General features: G+C 38.9%; 1 protein-coding gene across 1 annotated transcript in view; it reads left to right on the plus strand.

Moving 5' to 3' along the window:
- Positions 1 to 24,851, plus strand: part of trabd2a (TraB domain containing 2A) — a 61,904-nt gene extending 37,053 nt beyond the window's left edge. The window contains exons 5-7 of the mRNA XM_079659606.1: positions 15,607 to 15,697; positions 20,248 to 20,508; positions 24,016 to 24,851. Coding sequence (XP_079515732.1) covers positions 15,607 to 15,697; positions 20,248 to 20,508; positions 24,016 to 24,223 — 560 coding nt within the window. The 3' untranslated portion in view covers positions 24,224 to 24,851. The remainder of the gene's footprint in view (positions 1 to 15,606; positions 15,698 to 20,247; positions 20,509 to 24,015) is intronic.
- The last annotated feature ends 961 nt before the right edge of the window (positions 24,852 to 25,812 follow it).

The following is a 25,812-nucleotide window of genomic DNA, read 5'->3' on the forward strand; positions in this document are numbered from 1 at the left end:
ACATCCAACATGTTGTGAATATAAATGCTCTGACAGCAGCTTTTAGTTTTGGCAACATTTCAGTGGTGCTTATTTTTGTGAAGCAACAAACCTTGCTTACTGGCTAGAAACATATTTTTGACAGATAAGGTTTGCCAGTTCTTACACTCTGTCTGGAAGTGTTTGAGTCTCAGCAGGCCTGCAGGATATTTGGAAGAGTATCTTGGATGGATCTTGCTGTAGTCATATCCACAAGTGCAGAAAGACCAAAGTTCTTCCAGTTTTCTTGTGTACACCCAAACCTCTGCTTTTAGTTTGGGCTATTGTCATGCCTCACTATACTTTACTGTACTGTAAGTAAATACCTCCTGGAAATGTGTCTTTCCCTCCCATTTGTTTGTCTGAAATACCACGGCCATCACTCAATGTGAATGATGATGTTTAAAAAGCGCCACATGTTCATACGGGCATATGGAAGCTGTTATAGTTGTGCCCCATAGGTACAGTAACTCAATCCATGTATACAATCTCAACCTGTATTCCCTCTATAATATCAGCCATAGCCTGGCACTCTTGACTTTAATAAAACGATGTGTTTACATATAGCTGAAGGCCGAGGGCTCTTACTAATTCTTCTCTTTTTTTTCTTCTCCAGGCTGAACGCTAATGCATCCATGTTTCAGCCTCAACCCCAAGCTGCTTAGCACATCATGATTCTCCTGCTCCTAAAAAACCACACATTTGAATATTTGCGGTGGTGTAATTGCCAGGGTGGTTGACAGGCTCTGACGGTTACTGTACTTTGATATGTTTGACTCTTTTCACAGACAATTAAGGTTTGCCTTTGGATCTTTTGCTATTTGGGTTGGTAGGGCCACGCTAAAGTGAATACTGCTCGGTTAGGGAGCTGTTTCGTGCGGTGGGAATGCTGAAATAAATAGGTGGCTTGGCCCCGTGGACTGCGGCTCATGACAGAGGTTGACATGAATTCATAACTCACACGGAGCACCTTGACTTGTCAGTGTGTGGGTAGCTGTGGGTACTAAAGTGGGGGAATAGTCACCTAATACACAGAACTATACTGCAATATAAGAGTTAACCTTCTGTGCCACGTTTGTATTTATAATACTAAAGAAAGAGTATGAAATAATGATGGCAAAAGTAGTAAAAGGGCTTTCTGGTTCAGAGCCGTCTTTGGAATCTGATCCTTTCTGCAAACACTTAAATGTGACAATAAAATAAACCAAGACACTAAAACACAGTGATTTATGTTTTAATGGAATGGATCATACTGTCATCACCGGTGACCCATGTCCAGGAACCACATGAGCTTATGCAATTTAAAACATGTAAATGGTCATTGCCAGTATCGACCATTAAAGAATCATAAAAATACAGTTTATTTAATTTTAATAACAGGGCAACCCGTGCTGAAAACAATATGTCATCATTACAAAACGTTGCTTCGTCTTTGTTTATTTTGAAAATCTGTGTGCAAGACATCTGAAATATTTCCATTGGATTTAATGATTCATCCATATGAAACATGGAGTATTTCCCTCCAATCTCAGCATCTCATATCTTCAATAAAGAGTTGGAACAGGATGAAAATGCTATAAAACTGTCAGGCAGTCTGGAATAAGAACATTTCAACTTATTTAGTAAACAGAGGAGTCAGGGATTTAAAAATATACACATTAAAAATGTGTCTTTTTTATGCATTATTTATTTTATATAAACCATGCTTTAACTAGCCCTGTGTGCCTAATATGTCAGTCATAACAGATTGAATGGACCTTCCTATTCATATCCCCAGGCCAAACCTTACACATACCTGGCTCAAATCCCTGCAGTGTGTTTTCACACTAAGCACTACATCACTGCGGTCGACCCCTTTTTTCTTCCCCAGATGGTGTGAAAGTCAGAAACGTGGTGCTTTTTTCACAGAAACTCACCCTCGTAAACAGCCGGTTTACAACTGTTTGGGGCAGTTGCTGACATGAGTACACACATGTCATACAGCACCATTAAAATCCAGACCAGACCTACCACACACTCGGTAGGGAAGCAGGCAGGCAGGGGAGGAACGTCTGCCAACCCTGGATAAAGTCCTGGATTTAAGCTTGAATGACACCTTTATGCTGCAGGCTTTTTTAAAGTCCCATCTTGTAGGGTTATTTGTATTTACTGTGTTGGAGAATAGTTTGCTGATTTTCTCATACTGTCAGTTTACACTAGAGATTTCCAACAAGTTTGTAATTTTTGTCATGTGAATTATATTTGTACTGTTTTTCAAATTATGTCCTGCCAATTGGGGTACACATACATACAATTATCTCATGGCTGTAACTATGACAAACAACTTACAGTATTTTTGAGTAAGTCTTATGTGTATTTGTAGCGGGCCACACTTGGTTAGCCCTATGTTTACAGGTCGTATCAGAAAGCAAATCATTACTAATACTACATGTCCCAGAATTCGAGTGGCAAAAACAATCCTTAAGCAGCTTCTGTTTTAGAAATAAAACAATGGAGGAACTGACACTACTGTTGACAGTGCAGCCAAAGAAACCTACATTTTTCCAATTAAAACATCTGTCAATAACAGCGCAAATATTTGAATATAAACAAATACTTTTTTTGGGGTTGCATAGGAACTCACTTGGCTGTAGAAAGTGATATACGTGAGATACATAGGCTACAGCAGTCACATTGGATTACATGCATGCAGTGCTCCTATGAATCCCTCCTGCATGTGGATATAGCAGGAAACTGTTACATTGCAAGGTCAAAGGTTATTGCTGAAAAAAAAGGCAGACTATATTGAAGGTAGAATGTATCAAAAATGATATACACAGTGGTTTTAATATTATTATTTTTGATATCTTGATATTAAATGCTCCACTATGGTCAGTTTACTTGTGTTGCCTTCTTTCAGTGACAGTACAGTTCTTCATCATGGCTTTGACCGGTCTGAAATACATTTATTTGCAACAGATGGAAAGTAGTGATGACAGCATCAGTCACATTTTTATGGGGTGTGACGGACTGACTTACTTGACCCCCTGTCACCGTTTTTTTTTTAAATATGCTTGCGTGGAGCTTCCTCTTGATCTTGCTTCTCTTCAGCTCAGTAATGTTAGCTTACATATTTACGACCCTAAATACAACCCAGACAAACCTTTAACCAGTGGGATGTTAACATGTCAGCAGCGCCTGTAATGTATCGTCTGGTGCATCTCTGTCTCTTCTTAAATGGGAGGATAAACCTGTCAGCCACTCCGCAGCACTAACTGACTGTTAAGCCGCCGAGTGAAAGGCACCTAAACGTATACATTTAGTTGCACTCATCGGGTCAAAGGCCTCCGTCTCTGCACTTGAAAGACATATTTCATATATCCCGCACTTCTCTCCCCTTGTCACAACAGATTGTTTTGATTTATTGAAAGAGTTGAACTCCTCACCCCCTGACCCCATTCGAACCCAGCAGTATTTCCTTATGCACCTGGAACAGGCTCTTAACATGCCTTCCCAGGGGCTAAACTTCCACTTGGAGCAGAAATACCTCGCTTCTATATGAAAGGGAAAGGGGAAAAGAAAATGATATATGTAGCGAGCGAGCAGCAGTGAATCTATTGATGATTCGGGATTGTTATTGAGGAGCTGTCCCTTTTCATTTTGGAGGTAAGAACATAAAAGAAAGCAACACTGCCCAGGGGGGATGAAGATATGAAGAGACAGAGGAAAACATGACTTGTGTGAGTTGTGGCTTCCACTCTTTCCCCCCTTCTCCCTCTCCCTGTCCCAATGTGGAGTTATTGAATACTTTTTTGAGTGGGTTTTGCTGGTTCGCTGCATGAATGAGCCTGTGTTGCCTGGCGAATGTGTGAGTTCACGCACGATTCTGGCATGCCACAGAGCATACGTTTTCGTTTTTACACTCAAATGAACTGTGTTATATCTATATATCCATTTGGCATTTAGTGAAAGCGCTAGCTCATTACTAATTTGTTAAGAGCTGGGGTTTGCAAAGAACCCAAAATGTTATTTTTGTGAGAATATGCGTCCAAACACAGAAACATTCTAATTATGTTCTTGTTCACAGTTAAAACATTGTTAAATTGTGTGATGCCAATGACTAAACAAACATCTGCATTCAAAACAAACACGCTCCGTTTTCATTAATCATGTTGAAATGACTGTAGTTGCTTTTGTAACTTGTGTTTCACATTACTAAAGGTCTGGAGCAAATGAAAGATTGTCATCATAGAAACAAGGTTGTTCCGTTTCTGTCGAGGCTCTTTCAGATGCTTTAGTTGGTGCAGATGTCAAAGTTGGCCATGTTTTGTTGTGAAGTGTTCACAGGAAGGCATAAGAGTTTTTTGGGAAAACCAAGCCTAGTCATGTGTCGAGAAAACATTCTGGTTATATAGTTAGCAAGGGAATGATTAAGGATGAAATGGCATGAACAGATGTTTGGTAATTGACAAGAAAAACATTATTTTAGTAAAATAATCTGGCAGAAAAGGGAGATAAAAAGAGAAAGACTTACATATGGAGAGATAAAATGAGTGTGTATGTAACAGCATTTATCGTGTGGATCTGCTCTTAGTTATTTTAAGACCTAAATCACTGATGATCTGCAGGCCTCATTTGACATCTACACGATCTCTCGCAGATTACTCAAACTAAATAGGCACAAAATTGCCCTCTGAGCCACATGTTTAAGATGGAAGCTCTGTGAGAGAACATCTGAGAAAAACTACGATGTGGAATGCTTTTTAAAAAGTGAGCGGGCATCCGACTCCCCCTCGGTATCCTTTTTCTGAGGCAGTTGAAAGGCTGAGCAGAGACTCGCAGCAGGATGCAAACCGCCATGTGTTTTCAGAGGAAGCAGTTTCGAGGTCATAGTATGCAAACTGCAATAATGTATTTTGGAACGTTGGGATGAACAAAAGCACGCGTCTGTAGAAAATAAACTCTGCTATGGCTTCAGAAGTCCTGCTGGTTGGCGAGATGCATGATTGTGTTCAGAACTCTGGTGAATGAAAGTCTGCAGTTGATTTTTGTAGTGAAACTCTTCTGGTTGTGAAGTTTGGTAGAAACCAATTTCACTTTCCTACTTAAGTTCAGCACTGCCTTTGAACAATTCAAAAGACAGTGGTGCTGTTTAATGATGAACAATGCTGCCATTGTAGTCTGTTTGAACCCACAATGCATTATTCAACTGTGCAGTGTGTGTACCCACACATTTGTAACCCCTTAAAACAAGGATTTGCCTACCTGCAGTCCCTTATCACAATTAGGAATAACACTATGTAGATGTGGGCGCAATTTAACCAAGAGCCATCATTTATTTGGGCGTAAACTTTTTAAGTTATCTAGTAGATAACAAAAAAACAAAGCAAAATATTACAACACAATTAATCTTTCTGTTTTACTATTCTGTTTAAGTGATAGGATGTAATTTCACAACCCCTCAGATTTGTCATGTGACCCCTTGGTGGTTCCGAAAAAAAAAAGTGTTTAACAGCATGATGTATATTTAGCCATTTTGTACAACGCTTAGTGGTCATAAAGTCCATCTACCATGATGTAATGGCAAAACAGCAATAGTTTACTTATATCATTTTTAAAATAGCTTTAAGTACATTTGCGTAATGTACAATTAGTACATTTTGGGGAGCTACATTTCTTTGACGGCTACAGTGACTATATAAATGAACATGTTATAAACAAATGATATGATGCATATGGCACTTTTATGATAATCATAAAAACACAGCCAACCTGAGGTCATGTGGGCTGGGTTCCCCTCACTGCTCTTAAACTGCTTTTAACATCTATCTGCTTTTATAGTAATAATATTCTCTGACACAGTATTTCTAACAAAAATAAGATATTCAGTGGCGGGGACATTCAGAGCTGGCAGTGCTCCGGTTTACTTTGTCAGAAACTGCTCACTTTTACAGAATTCTCTGACTTTGATCACCGTTTCATGCGACCACAGTGAATGAGCTGGTGTGTGCTCAAGCGCCATAATTTCTTGGCGGAAAGAGCAAAACTTCGAGAGAGTGTAGAGACTATTGCAGCCTGACAGATGTAATCCCTAACACGGCTCCAAAGTGCTGTGTGCCACCACAAATTTTGAGTGAGGGTTTATTTAAAAAACAACCTCACGCCACAGGCCTCTTATGCGCTCTTTTCTCATTTATTCCCTGCATAAATTCAAGTTGCTCAGCACGATCTCAGGAGAACTTGTGCAGACAACTTAGCCGTTTTTGGTCTAACGAAAAACATATTAAATCTCAAATAAAACACAGAGTGACTACTAAGTGTTCATAAAGAAGGTGGAAATGTTACATCTTGCGTGCAATTTTACTCATCAACCATTTTTTTACAAGCTAAACAAACCACCTCCTCCATTATTCCTGCCAGCCACATTTCCAATCGCATCTACAGTATGATAAATGTAACTTTAATGCTTTCCAGCAGAACATCAGTCTTCAGCCTTTGTCTCGGGGTGTGACGTAAATCGTAGAAACTTTGAGATGACTCTACTTTTAGATGATAAATTAGCTTGGGTAAACAATAGCGTTTCATGATACGTGAAAATGACAGATGAAGTGGAAGTGAAGGTCTTACATTAACAAAATGCCAATTTGATTAAAAGAAAAGGGATATATCTTCACTGGCTTTTACAGAATGGACACAAATAGAGGGTAGACAACAGAAAAGGCAAATCATCGTAATCAAAAAAGGCAAAAACTGTGTTTAAAGAGAGTGGAAATACAAGTATGACGAAACTCCTGCTGCAGTGTTTTTTTTGTTGAGGCTGGGGAACCCTGTTAGACTTTAGTTCACGGTTAAATCAAATGATTTTAACATATTTATTAGCAGAATAGCTATTTTCTTTACTTCTAAACCACTACTGTATGTTCAAAGTGTTCTGATAAAGAATATTGGAGAAGATTTGGTTTATTTTTTCTTTGGAGATTTGCACTTTCTACGCCCAATCTCCCTGGTTTCACTTTGCAAATGGTTGAAAAACCTGCGTGCCAAATTGAGATACCACTTCAAGCAGCCCACGCTACACTCCTAGCAGACTTGACATAGGCACCATGTCAAGGTACAGTCTACATAACCTCAATAGAGAAGTGTTTGAGCCCCACACTGAAGGCCTTACAGGATGCTCTTATCCTCAGCTATCACAGTCTGGCATCTGACGACTTAACATTCCTGTTTTGTTGTGCTTACCCTTTCCCTTTGTCTATATTCCTGAGTTTATTTCCATGTTAAATTCAACTATTGACATGTTCGCTTCTGCCTGTCTTGAAATCTCTTGTTATTCGTCTACATTAGGTCTGTTGTTTTCTTGCTTCAGTTTGCCTATCATCTTCCCACCATCTCGACAGTCTGTTTACGAAAGAGCGATCGGTATCAGTTTGACAATAATGGAGTGACCTATTGAATTCAGCCTTTTTCTGAACTGTGCGTCTCACTATGGCTGAGAGCAATAGAAAGACAAATGTTTTGGTGGTGGTTGTCATGTTAGCATTCTTTGGCTTGACTTGAGAAAGGCTTATTCCATGGAACAGAGGTGGGTGCGTGGCTTTGACTTGCTGTTTTGTTTCTTTCATATTCACACATCCATATCACAGCTGTCTCTATCACACATCACTATCTCTATCTTGTATCTTACGCTCAGAACTGTATCCTGGAGGAATTAGAATTGAAAAGCTGTCCAATTCTAAGGAGGGCTTTTGAGGTATAACTTCACTATTGATGTTGCGTTTGAAGAGGTGTCAATAACCATAATGGGGATTTTTTTCAACTTTATGGCTTTAAATTCATAACAGATGGTAAAATGCTTTCTCTTTTATGAAATCACTTTATTACTCGTGACTTGGATTGCGAAAACATATGTCTACCAAATGTTTCTTTTGGCAATTAAGAAGAAACAACGCAACATATTTCAGTTTTTTTCAGGTCAACAACAAAAAATACAAAACAAAGCATCGCTTGCATTGAATCATATTTCTAACATAATAGCAACCAAACTCACATTTAAAATAAATAAAGACAGATGATAAAAAAAAAAGGGATAAAATAATAATCTCCTTTATGTTTTAAAGCCAACATAGCGAATCACAACCCTACTTAGACTTAAAAAATACACAAAAAAAAGGTTTGGCATTATTGTTGCGTTAGTCAAATGTTTCTGCTGTGTTCATGTTAATGGGTTAAAACGTAATTGACTGAAAGTAATGATGACATCACCTTTTCAAATAAGGCCTTTACAGCAGATTGTTAATGAATGAGCAGTAAAAGCATTAAAACAACATTCAGAGGTTTAGTTTGGCTCAGATTGTTTCAACCTAAAACTTGACTACTCTGGTTCTACGTAAATCTATGATTTTTTAAAAATCCCTACACACATTACTTGGCTGAATCATATATACTTTTGTTTTAACAGTGTATCATTTATTTTTACGACATAGAGTGCAGTGGAGGGAAAATTGAAAGATGCAACAGATTGGATTTAAAGTGTAATATGATGTAGGTTTTGGACTTGTTTAAACCAATGACAGTGCAAAAGGTTCCTCTTCCAAACTGAATTTGTGGGTTTGTATGCAGACACATTTAACCAAACATATCTTTTGGCTACTTCCATTCTCTCCATTGCTATTATTTTAGGAATATCCTTATCCTGCATGGAGTTGGGATCCAAATGACAATGTATAGCTGAAAAGAACATCATACTAAATCTATTCCAGGCGAAAACATACATCTTTGAAACTATTTTTCCGTAGCTCATCCAGTGGTAAAGAATCTTGGTGCCTGCTCGGATGAATATTATATTTACATTAAGAGACTCTTAGGTCTCAACACCACAAGTTGGCTACTTAAATTATCAAAGTTTGACTTAAAAAAAAAACATGAACTGCTCTTATCCAGTAATTTAATTGCGGTTAAGAACTATTTACATAAAGCACTTAGTGTTTCGCTGCTGCATTCCTTTCTTCCTGTCGTCTTTTCAGCATTGTGGCTCTGCTGTGCGCCAGTCTTGAGTTCACTACTTTTGTCCGTACAGAAATATCGAAACAATTGATGATGGATTGCCATTTTGTACGTTCATGGTACCAAGAGGATTGATTTTTCTTCCTGTGCTGCCACAAGGTTATCTTAAACTGTTTTTAAAATGACATATGTTTAACTGCATGCTAAGGGAATTAAAATATATCTTACCACAAAGGAATAAAGAATGATGAAGTCAGGACTGATATAATCCATTTCAATGCTACCACATATAATTACTCTCAACTTACTTGACAGTATTTAATCAAATTGTCTCTCGTTTGAAACCAACAGCGTCCTGTTCTTTTCAAACAAATTGCACTTGACTGCTAATGGATGAGGTTTAGCTATAATACAGGAAGACTGTCCATCAAAGACATTTAACAATATGATATAACCAGGGATAACACACTATATAAGCAAATGCGTATTTTCCAGACATTTGATATGTGTGTTAATATAGGACTGACATTGTTTGGAAAACACCAGGGTGACTGTGTGGTCTTTATGCCAGTGGATACCCAATAATTTTCCTGTTATTTGTCTTTGACATGACTGTCACTGTATGGATGGCTGCGTCAATTTAACTGTTGAAGACACTGAGTTTTTACTTGCCTGTCAGCAGCTCGGTTAGCCAAAACAGTGATTTTCCAGTAAAGTCTTTGGCTGCTTAGTACATCTGATGTCCTAGAAACGTCAAGTCTCAAACTTCAGCCTATTATTTACTTTTGACAATCATTTGAAAAGCTTTAAACTCTCTCTTTTAACAACCCTGTTTCTGCCTATGTGATTTATGCACAATTGATGTGTCTCAAACCACTGTAGTGTTTAATATCTAAGCAGGAATAGAAAGCCTAAAACCAGTTGCATGATAAATTCAAGCCAAACGTTTGTGGTTTGATGTAATTTGCAATAAACGTTACTTCCAGGAAGCTACCTAATAAAACATTCTGCAGAGTAAAGAAAAAACATGACACCTCACTGTCATTTTCTCCAAAAAAAGGCTTCATTGGGGTCTTAGTAGTAATGATAATGGGCCGTGGGGCCAGCTGAATAGCAGGGAACACGTGTACATAAACAGTTAGCAATAGCTCTACGAGGCAGAATGGCCTCAGTTCTGCCTGTAGCGTTTGTTTATCCAACATGCTGTAATGTTATGAGAACTCCTGCTTGGGCCCTGGTTACAAGTTGTAATGTAAATATTGATGTGTATGGAAAAGGAACGCTACTTAAGGCTTACCATATGCTCTAATAATTTGAGCTGCTGATTGTGGAGACTGGATGTATTTCTAAGGACGGGTACCTCCGTGGTCTCATGTTCCTCTGACTGGGTACAGGTGTGCTGACAACGTATTAGAAATGTGTTTTCTAACTGACAACTCAGTTACTGGTCTTTCATATTTAGAAGCTGTGTTGTAAATTGGAAACGATAATCCAATAGAAATGCATACAGGTAATGTGGACCAAGCCAAGGCCAATGGTGCATTCATATGCTCTTTGGATGGTTTCTTTTCCCAAATTGGGAAGTCATTCTTCAAACTTTGATGTCTTCATGAGATTTAAGATAAAATCGGAAATTAACGTGGACATACTGGATAAGTGAACATTGATTTGAAGATTACAATGGCAAAAAATGCAGATATTTTATGTTATTCTCTTTATTATGTCATATTAAGCTAACATTCTATGATGCTTGGACTTTTCAAAGACATCACCTTGGACCTTTGAGGAAAAGGGATAGACATATTTTTAGACCAGATGATTAATCTCAAATACCATGACAGATGAATCGATTAATCTTCTGTGACTTCAACCAAGTGTTTTAGGAGCTTTCACGTAAAAACATCTTGGATATGGGACATTAACTTTGGTCTTTGGTGTGAACGCTGTGTCTTTGTACACCCAGCCTCACCATCCCTCAGCCATTGTGTTTCCTCCAATGGCCAACTCTTATAGAAGCTGTCACTTCATAGAAAAGTTCAGTCAATATAATAACAACTCTGTACGTTTCTATAAGCGTGACATGAGCTAATCTATGACCCTCCAACTCAGCGGTGCCATGTATGAAAGTGGCTGCATGTATGGAGTTTGCTGTGAATGAAAGCTTTCAGGTCTGTTCCTGGTCTTTATCTCTACCATCTCCCCTCGCTCAGCTCTGCTGGAAACACACACAGTCTACATATTGTGCATTGAAGTACATACTTTGGCACATTTCATAGATTTAAAATGTATGAAATTGGCCTAAATAAATAATCTGTGGAAATATATGTCAGATGTCACAGATGTCACTTCAGAAGTGTGCTTCTTAAACTGTGGGCTGGGTCCTAACATGGGCCGGGGGCATGGTGGTTCTAGTACAGTGGTTCTCAAACCTTTTCTGTCAGGCCCCCCCTTTGGAGAAAAAAAAAAGTCGGGCCCCCCCAACACAAATAGTAAGGCTCAGTGGCGGCGCCATATATTTCTTTTGGGGATGCTGCGGGGTAGCTTGAAAATGTACCGGTCGCTACAGTGGAATTTTCTACTGTAACAATCCCCATACATATACACAGTGTACCCGCGACAGTTACAATGAAGGCTCGATAATCAGCTCACGGCATATAGGTGTAAGCAGGGGTAAAGTGCTGTTTTTATAGGTGGTGTGTGGACCTGGCATAGGGGGGTCCCGGGGCAACTTCCCCCGGGAAGATTTATTTTTAAATATTGAAGTTAAAAGCATCAATCTGGTGCACTTTGAGAGTAAAATGAAGAGATCTATGGATACATCTCTCAACACCCAGATGAAACAAAACTGTAAACAGATTTACTTTTTCTTTATGGATATTTTACAAATCACTCCCCTTTTAAACTATATTCTTTTTTTAATGTCATATAGTATTTCATACCTGTTTTTCATTTATTCTCTTATTTTTTAATAACTATACTGATCATATAAACGTGTGCCTCGGAAATAATTGTTTAAATTAATGGTGACCAAAACATTTGAGACCCACTGAGATAACACTGAGAGAGTCCTTTGGTTCACTGAGTCTCTCAGCAGGAGAGGACTCTCCTCCACTTTGTTGTTGAAACAACTCCTCATATCCGTTAGCGTAGCTCGCTAGCACCAGAAGCTAACAACAACGATCTCCGGTACCAGTGCGCTATCTCTCTCTCTCTCACTCGCGCACACAAAATGGCTCGTTCCACACACACACAGAGCCAAGCTTTAATGAAACACAGAGACCCAGACATAATAGTACTGTATCATATTATTTTTGAATCAATAATAATCATGTCATATCAATCATATCAATAATTTTTTAATTTATGATTTATTTATCTTTTTTTTATTTTTTATAACCATTTTTCCTCCTGGTCTCTCGCGCCCCCCCTGGCATGCCACTTTGAGAACCACTGTTCTAGTAGAAGCATGAATGGATATGTCTATTTCTTATTGAGGAAACCTATAGGACAAAACTGAAGTGAAACATTGAGCCTTAAGGTGGAGATTTTTTGTTAAAGTGAGAGTTAAAAAGTGAGAACTGTTTTGTTTAAGACCAATAGTGTGAGATTGAAACGATACTCTGTATGCATATCAACTGGAATAAAACAAAAATAGGTATATAGATTTTCCGCATACTACAAATAACCAGAAAAACCGATAGCAATATTGTGAATCCACATGTTTAAGAGGACCATGCAGAGAAAACATCTGTGGCAGAACTTAATACAGCTCATAAAAGTGCTGCAATGTTTACAAGAACGCTCCAAATCATCAATATTTTTACAATTATCATGTATGTTTTGTTTGAAGTAGGAAAGCAAATATGGAAGTAGTTTTCGTCTCCGCAGTGAGTCACTGTATGAGTACCTAATCTTTAAGAATGTCTTCTGTAAATCAGATGTTGATGTTTCTCTGTGTGCCAGTAGGAATTCATTGTTTTTTCACTGATCCAAGATTGATATTCAGATGATTGAGTATTCTGCGTAGAACATGATGTACCTCCATGGGACGAGACAGCATCTGACTGTCGGTCAATTAAAAGAAAAAGGGGGGAAATACATGGGCTTGTATTGTATATCACAAAATTCCGACATTGTTGTAATTTTGCAAACTGTCTTTTTTCTTTCTGACAGAATTACAGGCCAATGTATTGCTTCATAACAATTATTAGCAGTATGAGTAAGAAACAGAGAGTTAGTTGTCACAAATCACCTGGCATATTAAGGCCCCAAAGACGTGTTAGTGGCCAAAGGCTACATCATACTTGGTGCCCATTTTCAGGAAAAATGCTGAACTTTTTTAACATTATTTTCTGTTTTTACTTTCTGCCTCTTTCCGGGGCATCAATCATACTTAATCAAATGTGTCTGAGTTACGTTTCTGTTTGCATTTCCATGACTTTGGCACACCAGCAGGCTGCAGGTTTTTTTTTTTTTCTTTTGAAGTATGAAACTTGCTCTTGTCAAGGTGAATTGCTGGTCAGAAACATTTTTTATGTGAAATGCTTGTGGTTGCTGTAGTCATTCTTCCTTAATAAAAAAAAAAAAAAGTGATCTAAAAATGGGTTCTCTCCTTAGAGTGTGTGAAACTGTACAGTTGATCCACACAGTGAGACAAGTATAGTTGGCTCCATCCAGTTGTAGAGATTAATATTATAGGGAGAAAACAGATTTGTTGATAAGATGTTGCCACACTTTTTTTTAACCTTTTTATACGATTTTTTTCTGCCGCATGGTGACTTAAATACCTTCTACATTCTAAAGCATATAATAGCACTGGGGGTGGAGGGCTTCAACTTTTAAAACCCAGTCCCCAAAAAACACATTGAATTCCCTTGGGGACATGTCAGAATTGATGGTTTACCTCCTACTATAATTTGCGTGTGTATACGTATTTGTATGTGTGTGCCTTTGAAGATTTGAAGTCCGCCCACCCTTCTGTGGCCCTACATTGTGCCGAACAGCCCCATTTGTCCCACCTTAATCCTCTGACGCAAACTCACATAAATCACACTGAGTTGTTCCTAGACGTGGGCAGGCTGGGAAACTCTGTCCCTCTGTCCTCTCTCCAACTCCCATGGAGAGTTTAGGAGCTGCTGGGTATTCGTTTAACTGACCACCTGTATTGATAATGATTTCATCTCACAAGCAGAAAATAAATGCATGGCTCTTTTGTCCTTCTCCCAGGAGAGCCCTTAGATGATTTAGATAGGTGCATCAATGAGATAAAAGCACTCCTTAAAAATTGTAAAGAAAGACTTCAAAACATCTTAAGAAATAAAATAAAAAAGCTAAGCATGGCTTTTTCATGTTTTCAAGGTCTACCAAGCTTTATGCACATTTTCCCTCTCAGATTGACTAAGTACTTGCATTCACCTAGAAGTAAAGAAAGATTTTATCAAATTCACAGATCAAATGTTGACATTGCAGTTTTCAGTACTACCCCTTTAGTCATCTCCTAAAGCTTTTACCCACTTGGACAAAGTTTAAGCCAACACGTATTAGTCGTAGAGATGGGTCAGCATCATGGCACCCATAGTGCATCGAGGCCGACCTCTCTATCGTAGGCTCTGGGCCAGATTAAAGTGCCGGGGCTCTTTGTTTACACATCTCCGTGGTGCCACGGCTGAGCAGGCCCAAACAATGGGCCCCTGCTCCCCCTTGTCAGAGTGAAGGGAAGAATGGAGACCTCTTGACATGGCAACCTGAAGCCTCAATGCCCCCACTTCACGTAGCTGAGAGGGTCAGAGCGAGAACGAGAGGAAGAGGGGGGAAGTTAGAGATAAGGGAGGAGGAGAATGGAGAGATGAATATTGGAGGGGGAATGAAAGGTGGCACATACAAGGGGGTTTAAGGCATAGAGGAAGAAGGATAATGAAGTAAATGAAAACAAAGGAGAGTCTATGAAAATGGAAAAGCAGAGGGAAAAGGGAAAAAAATGTAAGTTATAAACTGAAGCGTTGAGGACGCAGCAGAAGTTTGAAGGGACCCGAGGAAAAATAAACTGTTCAACCTTTTTACCAACATTTAGACGAGAATATCGATAGATCTATTTCATTGTTATGGGTTTTTGTTTGATAAGGTACCGAAGCCATAAGGCAACTAGCTTAGCTTGTTAACACGTAGATTAATTCAACAAGCCTAATTATGTTTATTGCAATCTCTAAAGCCTATTTTATTCAATCGCTGCTTATGTTAAACCAGGCTAACTGCCTCCCAGCTCCTACTCCACATTTAACGTATAAAGCTGGACATATTTTTGGTTTGTTTGTTTGACAGAAGCAGTACGGAAAAGCTAGTGTGCCAATTTGTGATGAAACTTGGTGGAAGGGTCTAGCAGCGGACAAGGAAGAACCATTACAATGTTGGAGTAGATTGGTTTTGGCAGAGGTCTGCGCTCCAAGTGGCCCCTCTAGTTTCTGTATTTAAATCATGACTGGGTTTTCCTGTGATCTCCTGAAACAGTGCAGTTAGAAGGGTAGTAAATGTCTTGTTTCAATCTGCTTGCAGTTCCTCATTAGCTTTCAGAAGTGGAGGTCATCACTTTTGTGTTTTTTTTGGTCGCAGGTCACTTTCTCGGCAACAATACAGTCATTGATGTGCTTCGTCGCCAGGGATACGAGGTGGAGCACACCCCTGCTGGGCAGCCCATAAACAGGTACGTTTACTGCCCAAAGGCCCTTAAACACACACACACACACACACACACACACACACACACACACACACACACACACACACACACACACACACAACAAACAAACAAACAAACAAACAAACAAACAAACACTAACAGACACATCATCTTCCAATTTGATATAAGCTTTTAATTTAAAAAAATGTATTTGATTCATTCTCCAGAAATCCAAATGTCCCTTTTAAAATCATTGTACTTTCATGCAGCGTTTCACTTTGTATTGTTTATGAGTCAAACTCGCCAAATATCATTTAAATGCTTGACATTGTACAGTTATGTTTGCGTAATCTGTAACCAAAAGAAAAAAAAGGTTTTGTTTGACTAAAAACAGGAAAAGGACATTTAAAACTACCACACAACCCACACAACCATTAAAATCTGAAAATCAACTTTAAAACTATTTATTATGAAAGACATAATGGGTCAAGAGTAATTCATGAAGACAAAGATGAATGAGTAATATGCTTGGGGCCGTTTCTGTTCCAGTATGTTTTATATAATAATTTTCCTTAAAAAGCGTAAGAAATGTCTGTGTAACAAGAGAAGACGGAAGAACCTGACAAAGAAAATAGCGTGGAAAGTGAGAAATACAAAATTGACAGATAGATAACCAAGCAGAAAATATTATGTTTCGCCGTAGTTGTTGCCCATTATGATTTCTTCTCAAAACACAAGTCTGTCAAACTCCAAGGCCCATATTTTATCACTTAAATGGGGGTAAGGTTTCAGGTCCACATTCACCGGGGCAACCGCTGCCTCATGGCCCTGACAGGAATATACATTTCTTTCAACTTTCTCGCTGACTGAATTTCAAATGGGAAATTATTTTCCAAGCACAACTCTGTAGTTGGTCTGTGTTCATTTGTAGACCCAAAACAGATGTTCAAGCTCTGCTTTGACCTTGTAAGAAAATGTGTTGTCTGTAAATGATGAAAAATTGCACTCAACTTATCTGTTAAGCGATTCTACCGGTGGCCCTTGATTCCTCGCCTCGTCATAATAAAGGATCATTTTTTTGTTGACGTTGGTGATCAAATATTATAAAAAAAAAAGGCTATTTTCATTTCATTTTTTCAAACCTTTATTTATCCAGGTGTATCCCATTCAGATCATTGATCTCTTTTTCAAGGGAGACCTGCTCAAGTAGGTTCCACATGAAACATAAACACATAAACAGAACAACAAAAAGGACATCATACAGCATCGTTACAGGGTTTACAATTTACAATAACTATCCACATGAGCAGGTACCAACAGCTTCCGATTGAGTAGCATCCAACCAAGCTTTAAAAACATTTAGTGGCACCAGATTGCTCAGTTTCCATTTCAATTGCAGACTATTCCAAGACAGAGAAGCTGCGCATCTAAAAGCTATCTTCCCTAAGACAGTCCTAGCAGTTGGCACATTTAATAAAACCACAGCATGCGATCTCAGGCAGTAGCCACTTACAATTCGCCGTGAGATCAGGGAGCAGATGTAGGATGGAAGTTTCCCTAACATGGCTTTGTATATAAAAATGTACCAGTGAATGAGCCTCCGTACAGTTAGTGAAAGCAAACCAGCCCTTGCATACAGGGTACAGGGATGGGTTAATGCTTTACAGTTTGTCACAAATCTCAGTGCGCTGTGATACGCAGCATCTAACTTGATCAGGTAATGGGCAGGTGCATTCATATACATCAAATCACCATAGTCCAGCACAGGTAAAAGGTCACAGTGACTAGCCTTTTCTTGGCTTCAAGCGAGAAACAGGACTTGTTTCTGTAGAAGAAACCTAGCCTAACCCTCAGCTTTTTAAGCAGGTTATTGACATGACGTTTAAAAGTGAGACAATCATCAAGCCAGATACCAAGGTATTTGTAACAGGTAACCACTTCAATTTTTATTCCTTGCGTAGTCAAAATATCTACAACAGGCTCTGGTGTCTTTTTAGCTTTTGAAAAGAGCATTACCTTGGTTTTATCAACATTTAAAAGAAGCTTTAGTTCAGAGAGCTGAGTCTGAATAATGTTAAAAACAGCTTGCAATTTAACAACAGCCTCCTGAATGGAGGGACCTGCACAGTACATCACGGTATCGTCCGCATACAAATGTAAGGTTGCTCCATCGACATTTTCACCTAAACTATTGATGTAGATGGAGAATAAAAGTGGACCTAAAACAGAACCTTGAGGAACACCATTAGTAATGTTTAACCACTCAGAAGACAGCCCATCAAAGTGAACACATTGGGACCTTTCAGAGAGGTAGTTCACAAACCACCCTACTGCATGGCTGGATATACCGATACTGAATAGCCTCTGCTTTAAGATGCGATGATCAACGACGGTATCAAACGCTTTGGACAGGTCAATAAATAGAGCTGCACAACTCTGCTTATTATCTAAAAAACTTGCCACATCATTCACCACTTTCATTGTGGCAGTGATGGTGCTATGTTGCTTTCTGAAGCCTGACTGATGTATAGACAGGATGTCATTTGTACATAAAAACACCTTTACCTGCTCACTCACTAGGTGTTCAAGAACCATAGCCAGAACTGCTCATTTAGAGATGGGCCTATAATTATTTAATAAAGTGGCCTCCCCTCCTTTTAGTAGAGGCAGGACATACGCTGACTTCCACAATTTTGAAATTGTGTTTGTGCTGAGGGAGAGGTTAAAAAGAGTAGTGAGAGGTGGAGCAATAAAATCTGCAGCTATCTTTAAAAAGAAAGGTTCTACGTTGTCCGGGCCAGCCAGTTTCTTAGGATCTAACTCAGTTAAGGCTCCATGAACAACATCAATTGTAAAAGGAGTAAAACTAAAAGGGTTTTCCAAAAAGACATTCATTGGCTTTGAAATGTCAGCACTAAATGTATGTGATTAACAATTATCTCTACATTATTTGTTATTTGACAAGCTGTTGATCAAGAGATTAGCTGATGCCTAACATGGTACTCTGTGATTAACGTATAAAGCAAATACTTCCTTACATTAAAGTAAACTGTGTAAAAAGTATATTTAATGTTGTCTTAATATACTTTAATTTACATTGCAAAATGATTGGCAGATATTCTCAAAAGTACTAGTTATATGATTTGAGAATAAACTGCGGTATTCAATCATTTATCATAAACAAACTTCAGATTTTTGTAAAAGGAAGTCTGATAGACGGAGGGAAAGCTGTAGGGATCTAATATTTGGATTACTTTAATGTTAGGAAAAACAATATGCTGATGTTCCTTTTCCACTGGGCTCTATGTAGATCCTTACACAGATACATCTGATAAGACCGGCCACCAGTGAAGTGTTGTTGAAAAGGCCGAGCTAAGCAGGGCTCATACCTCCTGCTGTGAAGCATGTAGTGCAGTCTAGCATAGCACACTGTGCGGGTGGCTATCTCTGCAGATCTGTGCTCTGTGTGTGTGACTCAATGAATGAGTGAGTCTACTTCCACACACACACATTTTCACACACGTTAGATGTAGGATTATGAGCCTGAGATGAACCTGTGTGTGACCCAATCACATTGCTTTCATAGGTTCATCTCTGGAATTCATCTTTTAAACAATACCTGGGTCTGGAAATATATCTATGGATATATCTGCTAAACTGCACCAGACCTTGTATCAAAAATATTTGATGATATTCTTCCTATTCCAGTAGTACAGTACAGGAGCCGCTGTGATGCAAGTCAAATTTCAGACTTGATCATTAAAGTATTATCGTATCACATCGTATCGTATTGTATTGTAACAGTCAGTTTTAGTTTTTTTGCAGAAAATCTTGTATATCTTGTCCAAGAGACTGGATGTTGGTTCACTGTATCCTCAAATCCTCTACTATTTCCCTTTCATCTAATTTATTAATTATTAGATTTACGTATACGTTATTTAATTAATGATATTGTCCTTTCTAAGATGGATTTTGAAACCTAACAGCGTGTCCACTAGGTCCTACTCTACTGGAAATCTTAATTTAAATATTTAATCATCAGACTTATCGAGATACTGTAGCTCTGAAAATTTTGTAGCTTATCTCATCATGGAGAAGCAGCTTTAGTAGGGCTGGGTTCAGAACAGTTATTCCAAAGGACAAATAAGGAGAACAATTCCACAATGAATCACAAAAACAAGCATAATCAATTGATTCGCCATAAATCCATTTGTTCAGGATAATACTCGCAGGCAGTTGATGTCTCAAAGATGTTTGGCTTTTGGTGGACCTGAGTTGGTCTTTCCAAAACCAAACTTAATTATGTTTTGGCATCAATTCGGCCCATGCGGAGAATTTGAAAACCTTAACTACCATGCACCCCACTGACAGCCGCCTGCATTTCAATAAAAATAGAAATAGAGGAAAATAAGCATAGTTGAGACTCACATTTGTCTGCGTTATTGATTAAAAACAGAAATATTTCCACAAGCTCATACCATTCAAATCAAGAGTTATCGATTAAGCAAATATGGCAAATCCTTCTAGCTCTTTCTTTACAAGTGTCTCATATTCCTGTGATGTGCGCCCTCTAGGAGAGCATCATCTCCGGAGTCAGAAGACCTCTACGATGAGTCCCCTCTTCTGGAGCCTTTCTTCCACGAGCTTCCCCACAAGGAGGACGATCAGGGGCGTTCCTTGGACGACGATCTGTTGCCCCACATGCTGCTGCCAGCCGATAGCCTGGAGATGCTGGAGAAAGCGAAGCGGAAAATGCTGAAGAAAAAGAGGAGGAACAAGCAGAAGAAACAGCGGCACCGGCATTTCAACGACCTCTGGGTTCGCATCGAGGAGAGGTAAGAAGTGCGAAAAGAGGATCTAGTTTCTGATATCCGTCTGTCATCAATGACTTGTCTGTCTCTTTGTTGTGGGGACAAAAGAAAAAAAGGATATAACTAGGAAAGCTGAGCGAAAAAAGAGAAGAGAGAGGGGAAATTGAAAATGTGTAATGCAGTCTTTCCACATGTCTATAGAATAGACCCGACACTTCCTGGTGGGATGCCGCAGGCTCAAACAGCCACCATATCACATCACCATACTCTTCATGCAGTCTGCACACACTTCACCACATGTTCACACACTGACACACACACACACACACACACACACACACACACACACACACACACACACACACACACACACACATACACACACACACACACACACACACACGCACACGCACACGCACACGCACACGCACACGCACACGCACACGCACACACACACACACTCTGCAGTGGGGTATAAGTCCAGACTAGTTCCTAGCTGGTATAAGTGTCTTGGATGTGAAAAAAGCCGCCTGGGAATTCCTACTAAGTATCCGGTTTTGGTCTCACAGTAGCTCCAGGCAGGCACTAACCGGACACCAAAACAAGCTCACCTTTCAGACTAAAAGGAGTGGTCTGCTGTGTTGAAATTTAATTTATTTTGTTGTAAGGGCAAACCTTTATGTTGCATGATTGTGCATGTGGGCAGGGAACAAAGAGATTAATTTGACCCGGCATCTGTTTTCTACACCCACTTATCCTGCTCATAGTTGGAAGCTATTTCAGCATGCGTTGGCAAGAGGCTTTAGAGTTTCTAGCCAAAACCTAAAGTCAGACAACCACATTCATACACACCTACGGGCAATTATAGTTTCCACTTCACCTGATCTTTGGACCGTGGGAGGAAATGTCACACAAAAAACGAACCAGGTCCTTCTTAAGTTAATCATGGAGGAATTTCCATTTTGGGAATAATGGTTAATATCCACACGAGTGACTTGTATTAGTAGAAAAGGGAAAAATAAAGCCTGCATTTAAAAAACGAACTCTATTTGTCCTATTATCCCATGAGAGAAATGTATTTTACTGCACAATCATCTGGGTTAAGGTTAAGATGACAATCTTATTTTTTTTAGAATTACTCAGCAATGCAATTACATCTTTTTATATATGTTATTTTTTTTTTTAATGACTCCTGAATGAGAATGTATTTGCATGCTGTAGTCAGCCCTCTCAGAATCTTAAGTTGTGTGAAACATACCTCTTTTTCCTATGGCTATAACATAATGCTGATTTATGAGATGTTTGTATATCATGCTGTTGCTTTTCAACAGACTTCTTCTTCTTCTGTTAACACAGTTACCTTCAAATTGTCTTTTCTTGAAATGTTCCCATGGTGCTACGGTTTACTTTCCCAGGTTATGAGCGAACCACAGGTTAAAGAAACACAAGAAATGTGAGGAAAGAAAAATTCATTGTGGCAGTCTTTTTATTTTTACCTGGTTAGCGTATGACTATGACAGTGATATCTAAATTATGATTATCCTTAATTGCAGCTAACCAGCAGGAAAGAAAGAATATACCATGCAGGTCTCTGCTATTCAGAATTGAGTGACTTCTACCTCTGTATGAACATGTATTTTTCCATAAACAGTACAAACTATTTCAAATTAGTGACGTAAAGAGACCATACAGTGCCTGTTCTTCACCGAAACAGAGGGCGTTTGTGAGCGTTTGTGTACATTATGTCTGCAGAAATGTTTTCTCTCCTCCTGAGAACCTGCATTTTGAGCGGAAAGGAAACAGACTGTTTGTGTACACGTGTTACAAAGTGTACACGGTGCACGTCTTTGTATATTTGAATGTCTGAAAAGGTAGCCCATTGGAGGGAGTCCACAAAAAAAAGAAGCAGCTACAGTTCTCTGTTGTATTTGATGCTCGGCCACAGAGCGATGTGTCACACCTGGTTTCCGTACACCTCTTCTGGCCCTCAAAGCAAAATAAACCCACTTTGTAAAAAGGCTAATATTTTCCCTTGACCTTCGAATATCTGCTTCAGTAATTTACACATTAAATGAACTAATGTGGCTTAAAAGCCAGCAGCTAAGTATTCCCTACTTGGTCTGAATTTATGTTCCGTATTAAAAAAAAATTAAGAGCCTGAAGCTGCAGGCAGTAGCACTCGAGCCAACACGAGTCAATGCTAAGAAAACATCATTAACTACAAATATCCATAAGTAATAAAAATAAACACTATCTATCACTCGAGTTGAATTTTTGAAGGGAATTTGTCAACACTTTTTATTTGCTAAAATGCCGCATTGATTCTAGAGCAACTGGTTACGAGTCAACACACTGCCTTTCTGCACTTTCATGTTTAACTGATTCCTACACAGAATATATTAAGCCATTTTATTTTGCCTGGCGCTTAACTGTCTTAACTTCTCCAACTGTGTAATTTCTTCAGCCAAAGACATTGGAGTCAGCCATCCAAACTCAAGAAGCAATGGCGATAGACATTGTCAAAATGTATTCCCCTATTAAACAGAGGCCTATAGTAAGTGCAGTTAAGTGTAAATGCTATCTTGCAATCACATTTACTTGTATATTGGAGGCTATCCTGCTGTGCAAATTTCAATAATGTGTGTGTTTGTTCAGCCTGGCCTCGTCCCAGTCAAAACCACACGTGCACTGCAGTCTCGGCATCAAACAAGAGAATAAAAATGATTTAATTGCTGGAATTGTTTAGAAAAGGGCAGATAAAGACACACATGCAGGATGTATAATATTGGCATTGGAAGACAAATAGAGTAGAAGCAGGCCGGCTGATTGGCTGTTGGTTTATTGCCATGAGCAGATCAATGAGCTGCGCGCCTCGGATACATTCTCTGCTGATTGGTCGATGCTGAAACAGTGGATTGCTTTGTTGAGAAGTTTTCCTTTGTAGCTTTCCCCATCATTAATATTTCCATTGTTTGTTTTTTTCCTGCTTTCCGCTTATTTCCGCTTACAATTGTGGATGGTATAGGGATGTAGAGAGAGTCCTTTTTTTAAGATAACACCATCATTTTCCTTGGTGGTGGTTTTAGATGAGCAATGACAGAGCGGAATACAACAAGGTCCGGAAAAAAGACAAGGAAATGAGGAGATAATTGTATTTTACACACCCAATTTCATACCATTGGTGGTTTCTAATGTGCCATCTTTGTTATAGCGCTTCTTTGCTTTGGCTAAATGTTGCTAAATCCTGTTGGGTGCATTTAAGTAGATGATCTCAGATTATTTTCCAACTGAGCCCCGCCTTCCTCTAACCATCGAGGAAAGCAAGGACAAAACACAAAATTGGATATCTCTTTTTTTAAATAAGCTAAAATCTTCTTGAAATGTGTGTTTACTGGGCTAGGTTTAGGGTTAGAGCTAATGTTGCTAAGTTAAAAGGCAATCAAGCAAATATTTAGGGGGAATTTAAAACATAAATAAACATTGTTTTAAATCTAATGTTTCTATCTCTACTCTCATGTCTTTGCTCTACAGACCTATGGTCCAGTCTCCACCTCCCCCGCTGGTTCGCATCGTCAACGGTTACATCACAGGGAAGCCGTCTCATAGAGCCCACAGCCACAACAACCACCATCACATATCTTCAGCATCGAGCGCCTCCTCATTCTCGCCATCTTCACTTGCAATCCTCTGTACATTGCTTGCAGTGGTCCAACAGATATGGACTGCGATCCTCTTATAGAGCGTTGGATAGGACGCTTTAAAAACAGTCAGCCATCATGAGAATAAACTGTTGTCTCATGGAAAGCGAGGTCTGATCCTGCAGCGTTTGACCGAGAGGAGGCGGCATAAGGGCTTGGTGACTCAGAAAAAGAAAGCGTGGAGAAAGGACGTGAAATCGACTCTAGCTGTCAGGTAACAGTACACTCCATGGGTGTTAGGTTAGATCAAGTTTGTGTTGAAAGGTAAATCATGTCAGTAGAGCATGTCTCTTACAAATTGAGGCCTTGATGAGCATGTCAGTTCATATAACCTCATGTTTTTCATTGGACTATTGGTTATTTTACACAGCAGATGTGAGTACACAGGAGAGGAATTTCAAAGCTGACAGAACTGAAGCGTTATTGGACGTTCACTGACATCACGCAACATGTCGGTTCCCGTAATGTTCGTTATTCAAAGTTCAAACCTCGCAGAATGTGAGATCTCGCTGACGCGACTGTTCTGTGAATAAACAGGAAAACCATCCTGAAACTATTGCTGAATATCACATATCTTCAATAAGTACAACTGGAACCATATGTGTGTGTGTGTGTGTGTGTGTGTGTGTGTGTGTGTGTGTGTGTGTGTGTGTGTGTGTGTGTGTGTGTGTGTGTGTGTGTGTGTGTGTGTGTGTGTGTGTGTGTGTGTGTGTGTGTGTGTGTGTGTGTGTGTGTGTGTGTGTGTGTGTGTGTGTGTGTGTGTTTTTTGGTGAGTGTGAATGAGCGAGTGTGTGTCAGACAAACAAAGTCGATCAGCTCTTAAACCCCCCCCCCGGCCTTACAAGCAGAGGTGTTCCTCTCCAGATGTTAATTTATTCTTCCATTTTAGAAGAATTTGTTTAATGTTGCATAAACATGTGAGAGGGGGAATTGTACATATTGTTTCTAAATATTATAGATGTATTTTAGAATTATAAAAAAAAAGAAAATTATCAAAAGTTTTGTTGTTGTTTATATAAATATATAAATAGATATGCAGTATATTTTTGAAAAGAGAATCAGGAACTAACCACCATAGCCCGTGTCATGTGTCTCGCTGAAATGACATTTTTGAAAGGGACATATGATTGTATTGTACTTTATGTATCAGTGTTATCTCTGGCTTTGCTGTATGTGTCTGCTGAAAGGATTCACGTTATGTGTGTGTTTTATTCACATAGAAATCATTTGTTTAATTTATTTAACTACTTTAGTTTTTACTTTAGACCATACTGTATGAAACATTCCCAGTGTTGCTTTTTTCCATTTTTCCTTCAACAACTATTTTAATTGTATTATTTGAAATGTTTTCAAGCATGATTTCCAATGCATTTGATGGTTATAATAATAATTCTGGTTTTAAATACATGAAGCTGTCTACACAGATAGACAACATACAGCAAAGTGATTTAGGCCGTACACATTTTTCTTAAGGCATGAGATGATTGTAATAGTATTACCATGACAACAATAAAATATTTATCTAGATTAAAATCAGATTCTATTGCTTGGCAACAGACAAAAGTTTGAAATCAGTGGGAGGATGTATTAACTTTTTTGATGTTACCACTGGGAGGAGTCTGATATATTG

The sequence above is a fragment of the Notothenia rossii genome (assembly GCF_949606895.1).
Source record: "Notothenia rossii genome assembly, chromosome: 11".
Classification (NCBI taxonomy): domain Eukaryota; kingdom Metazoa; phylum Chordata; class Actinopteri; order Perciformes; family Nototheniidae; genus Notothenia; species Notothenia rossii.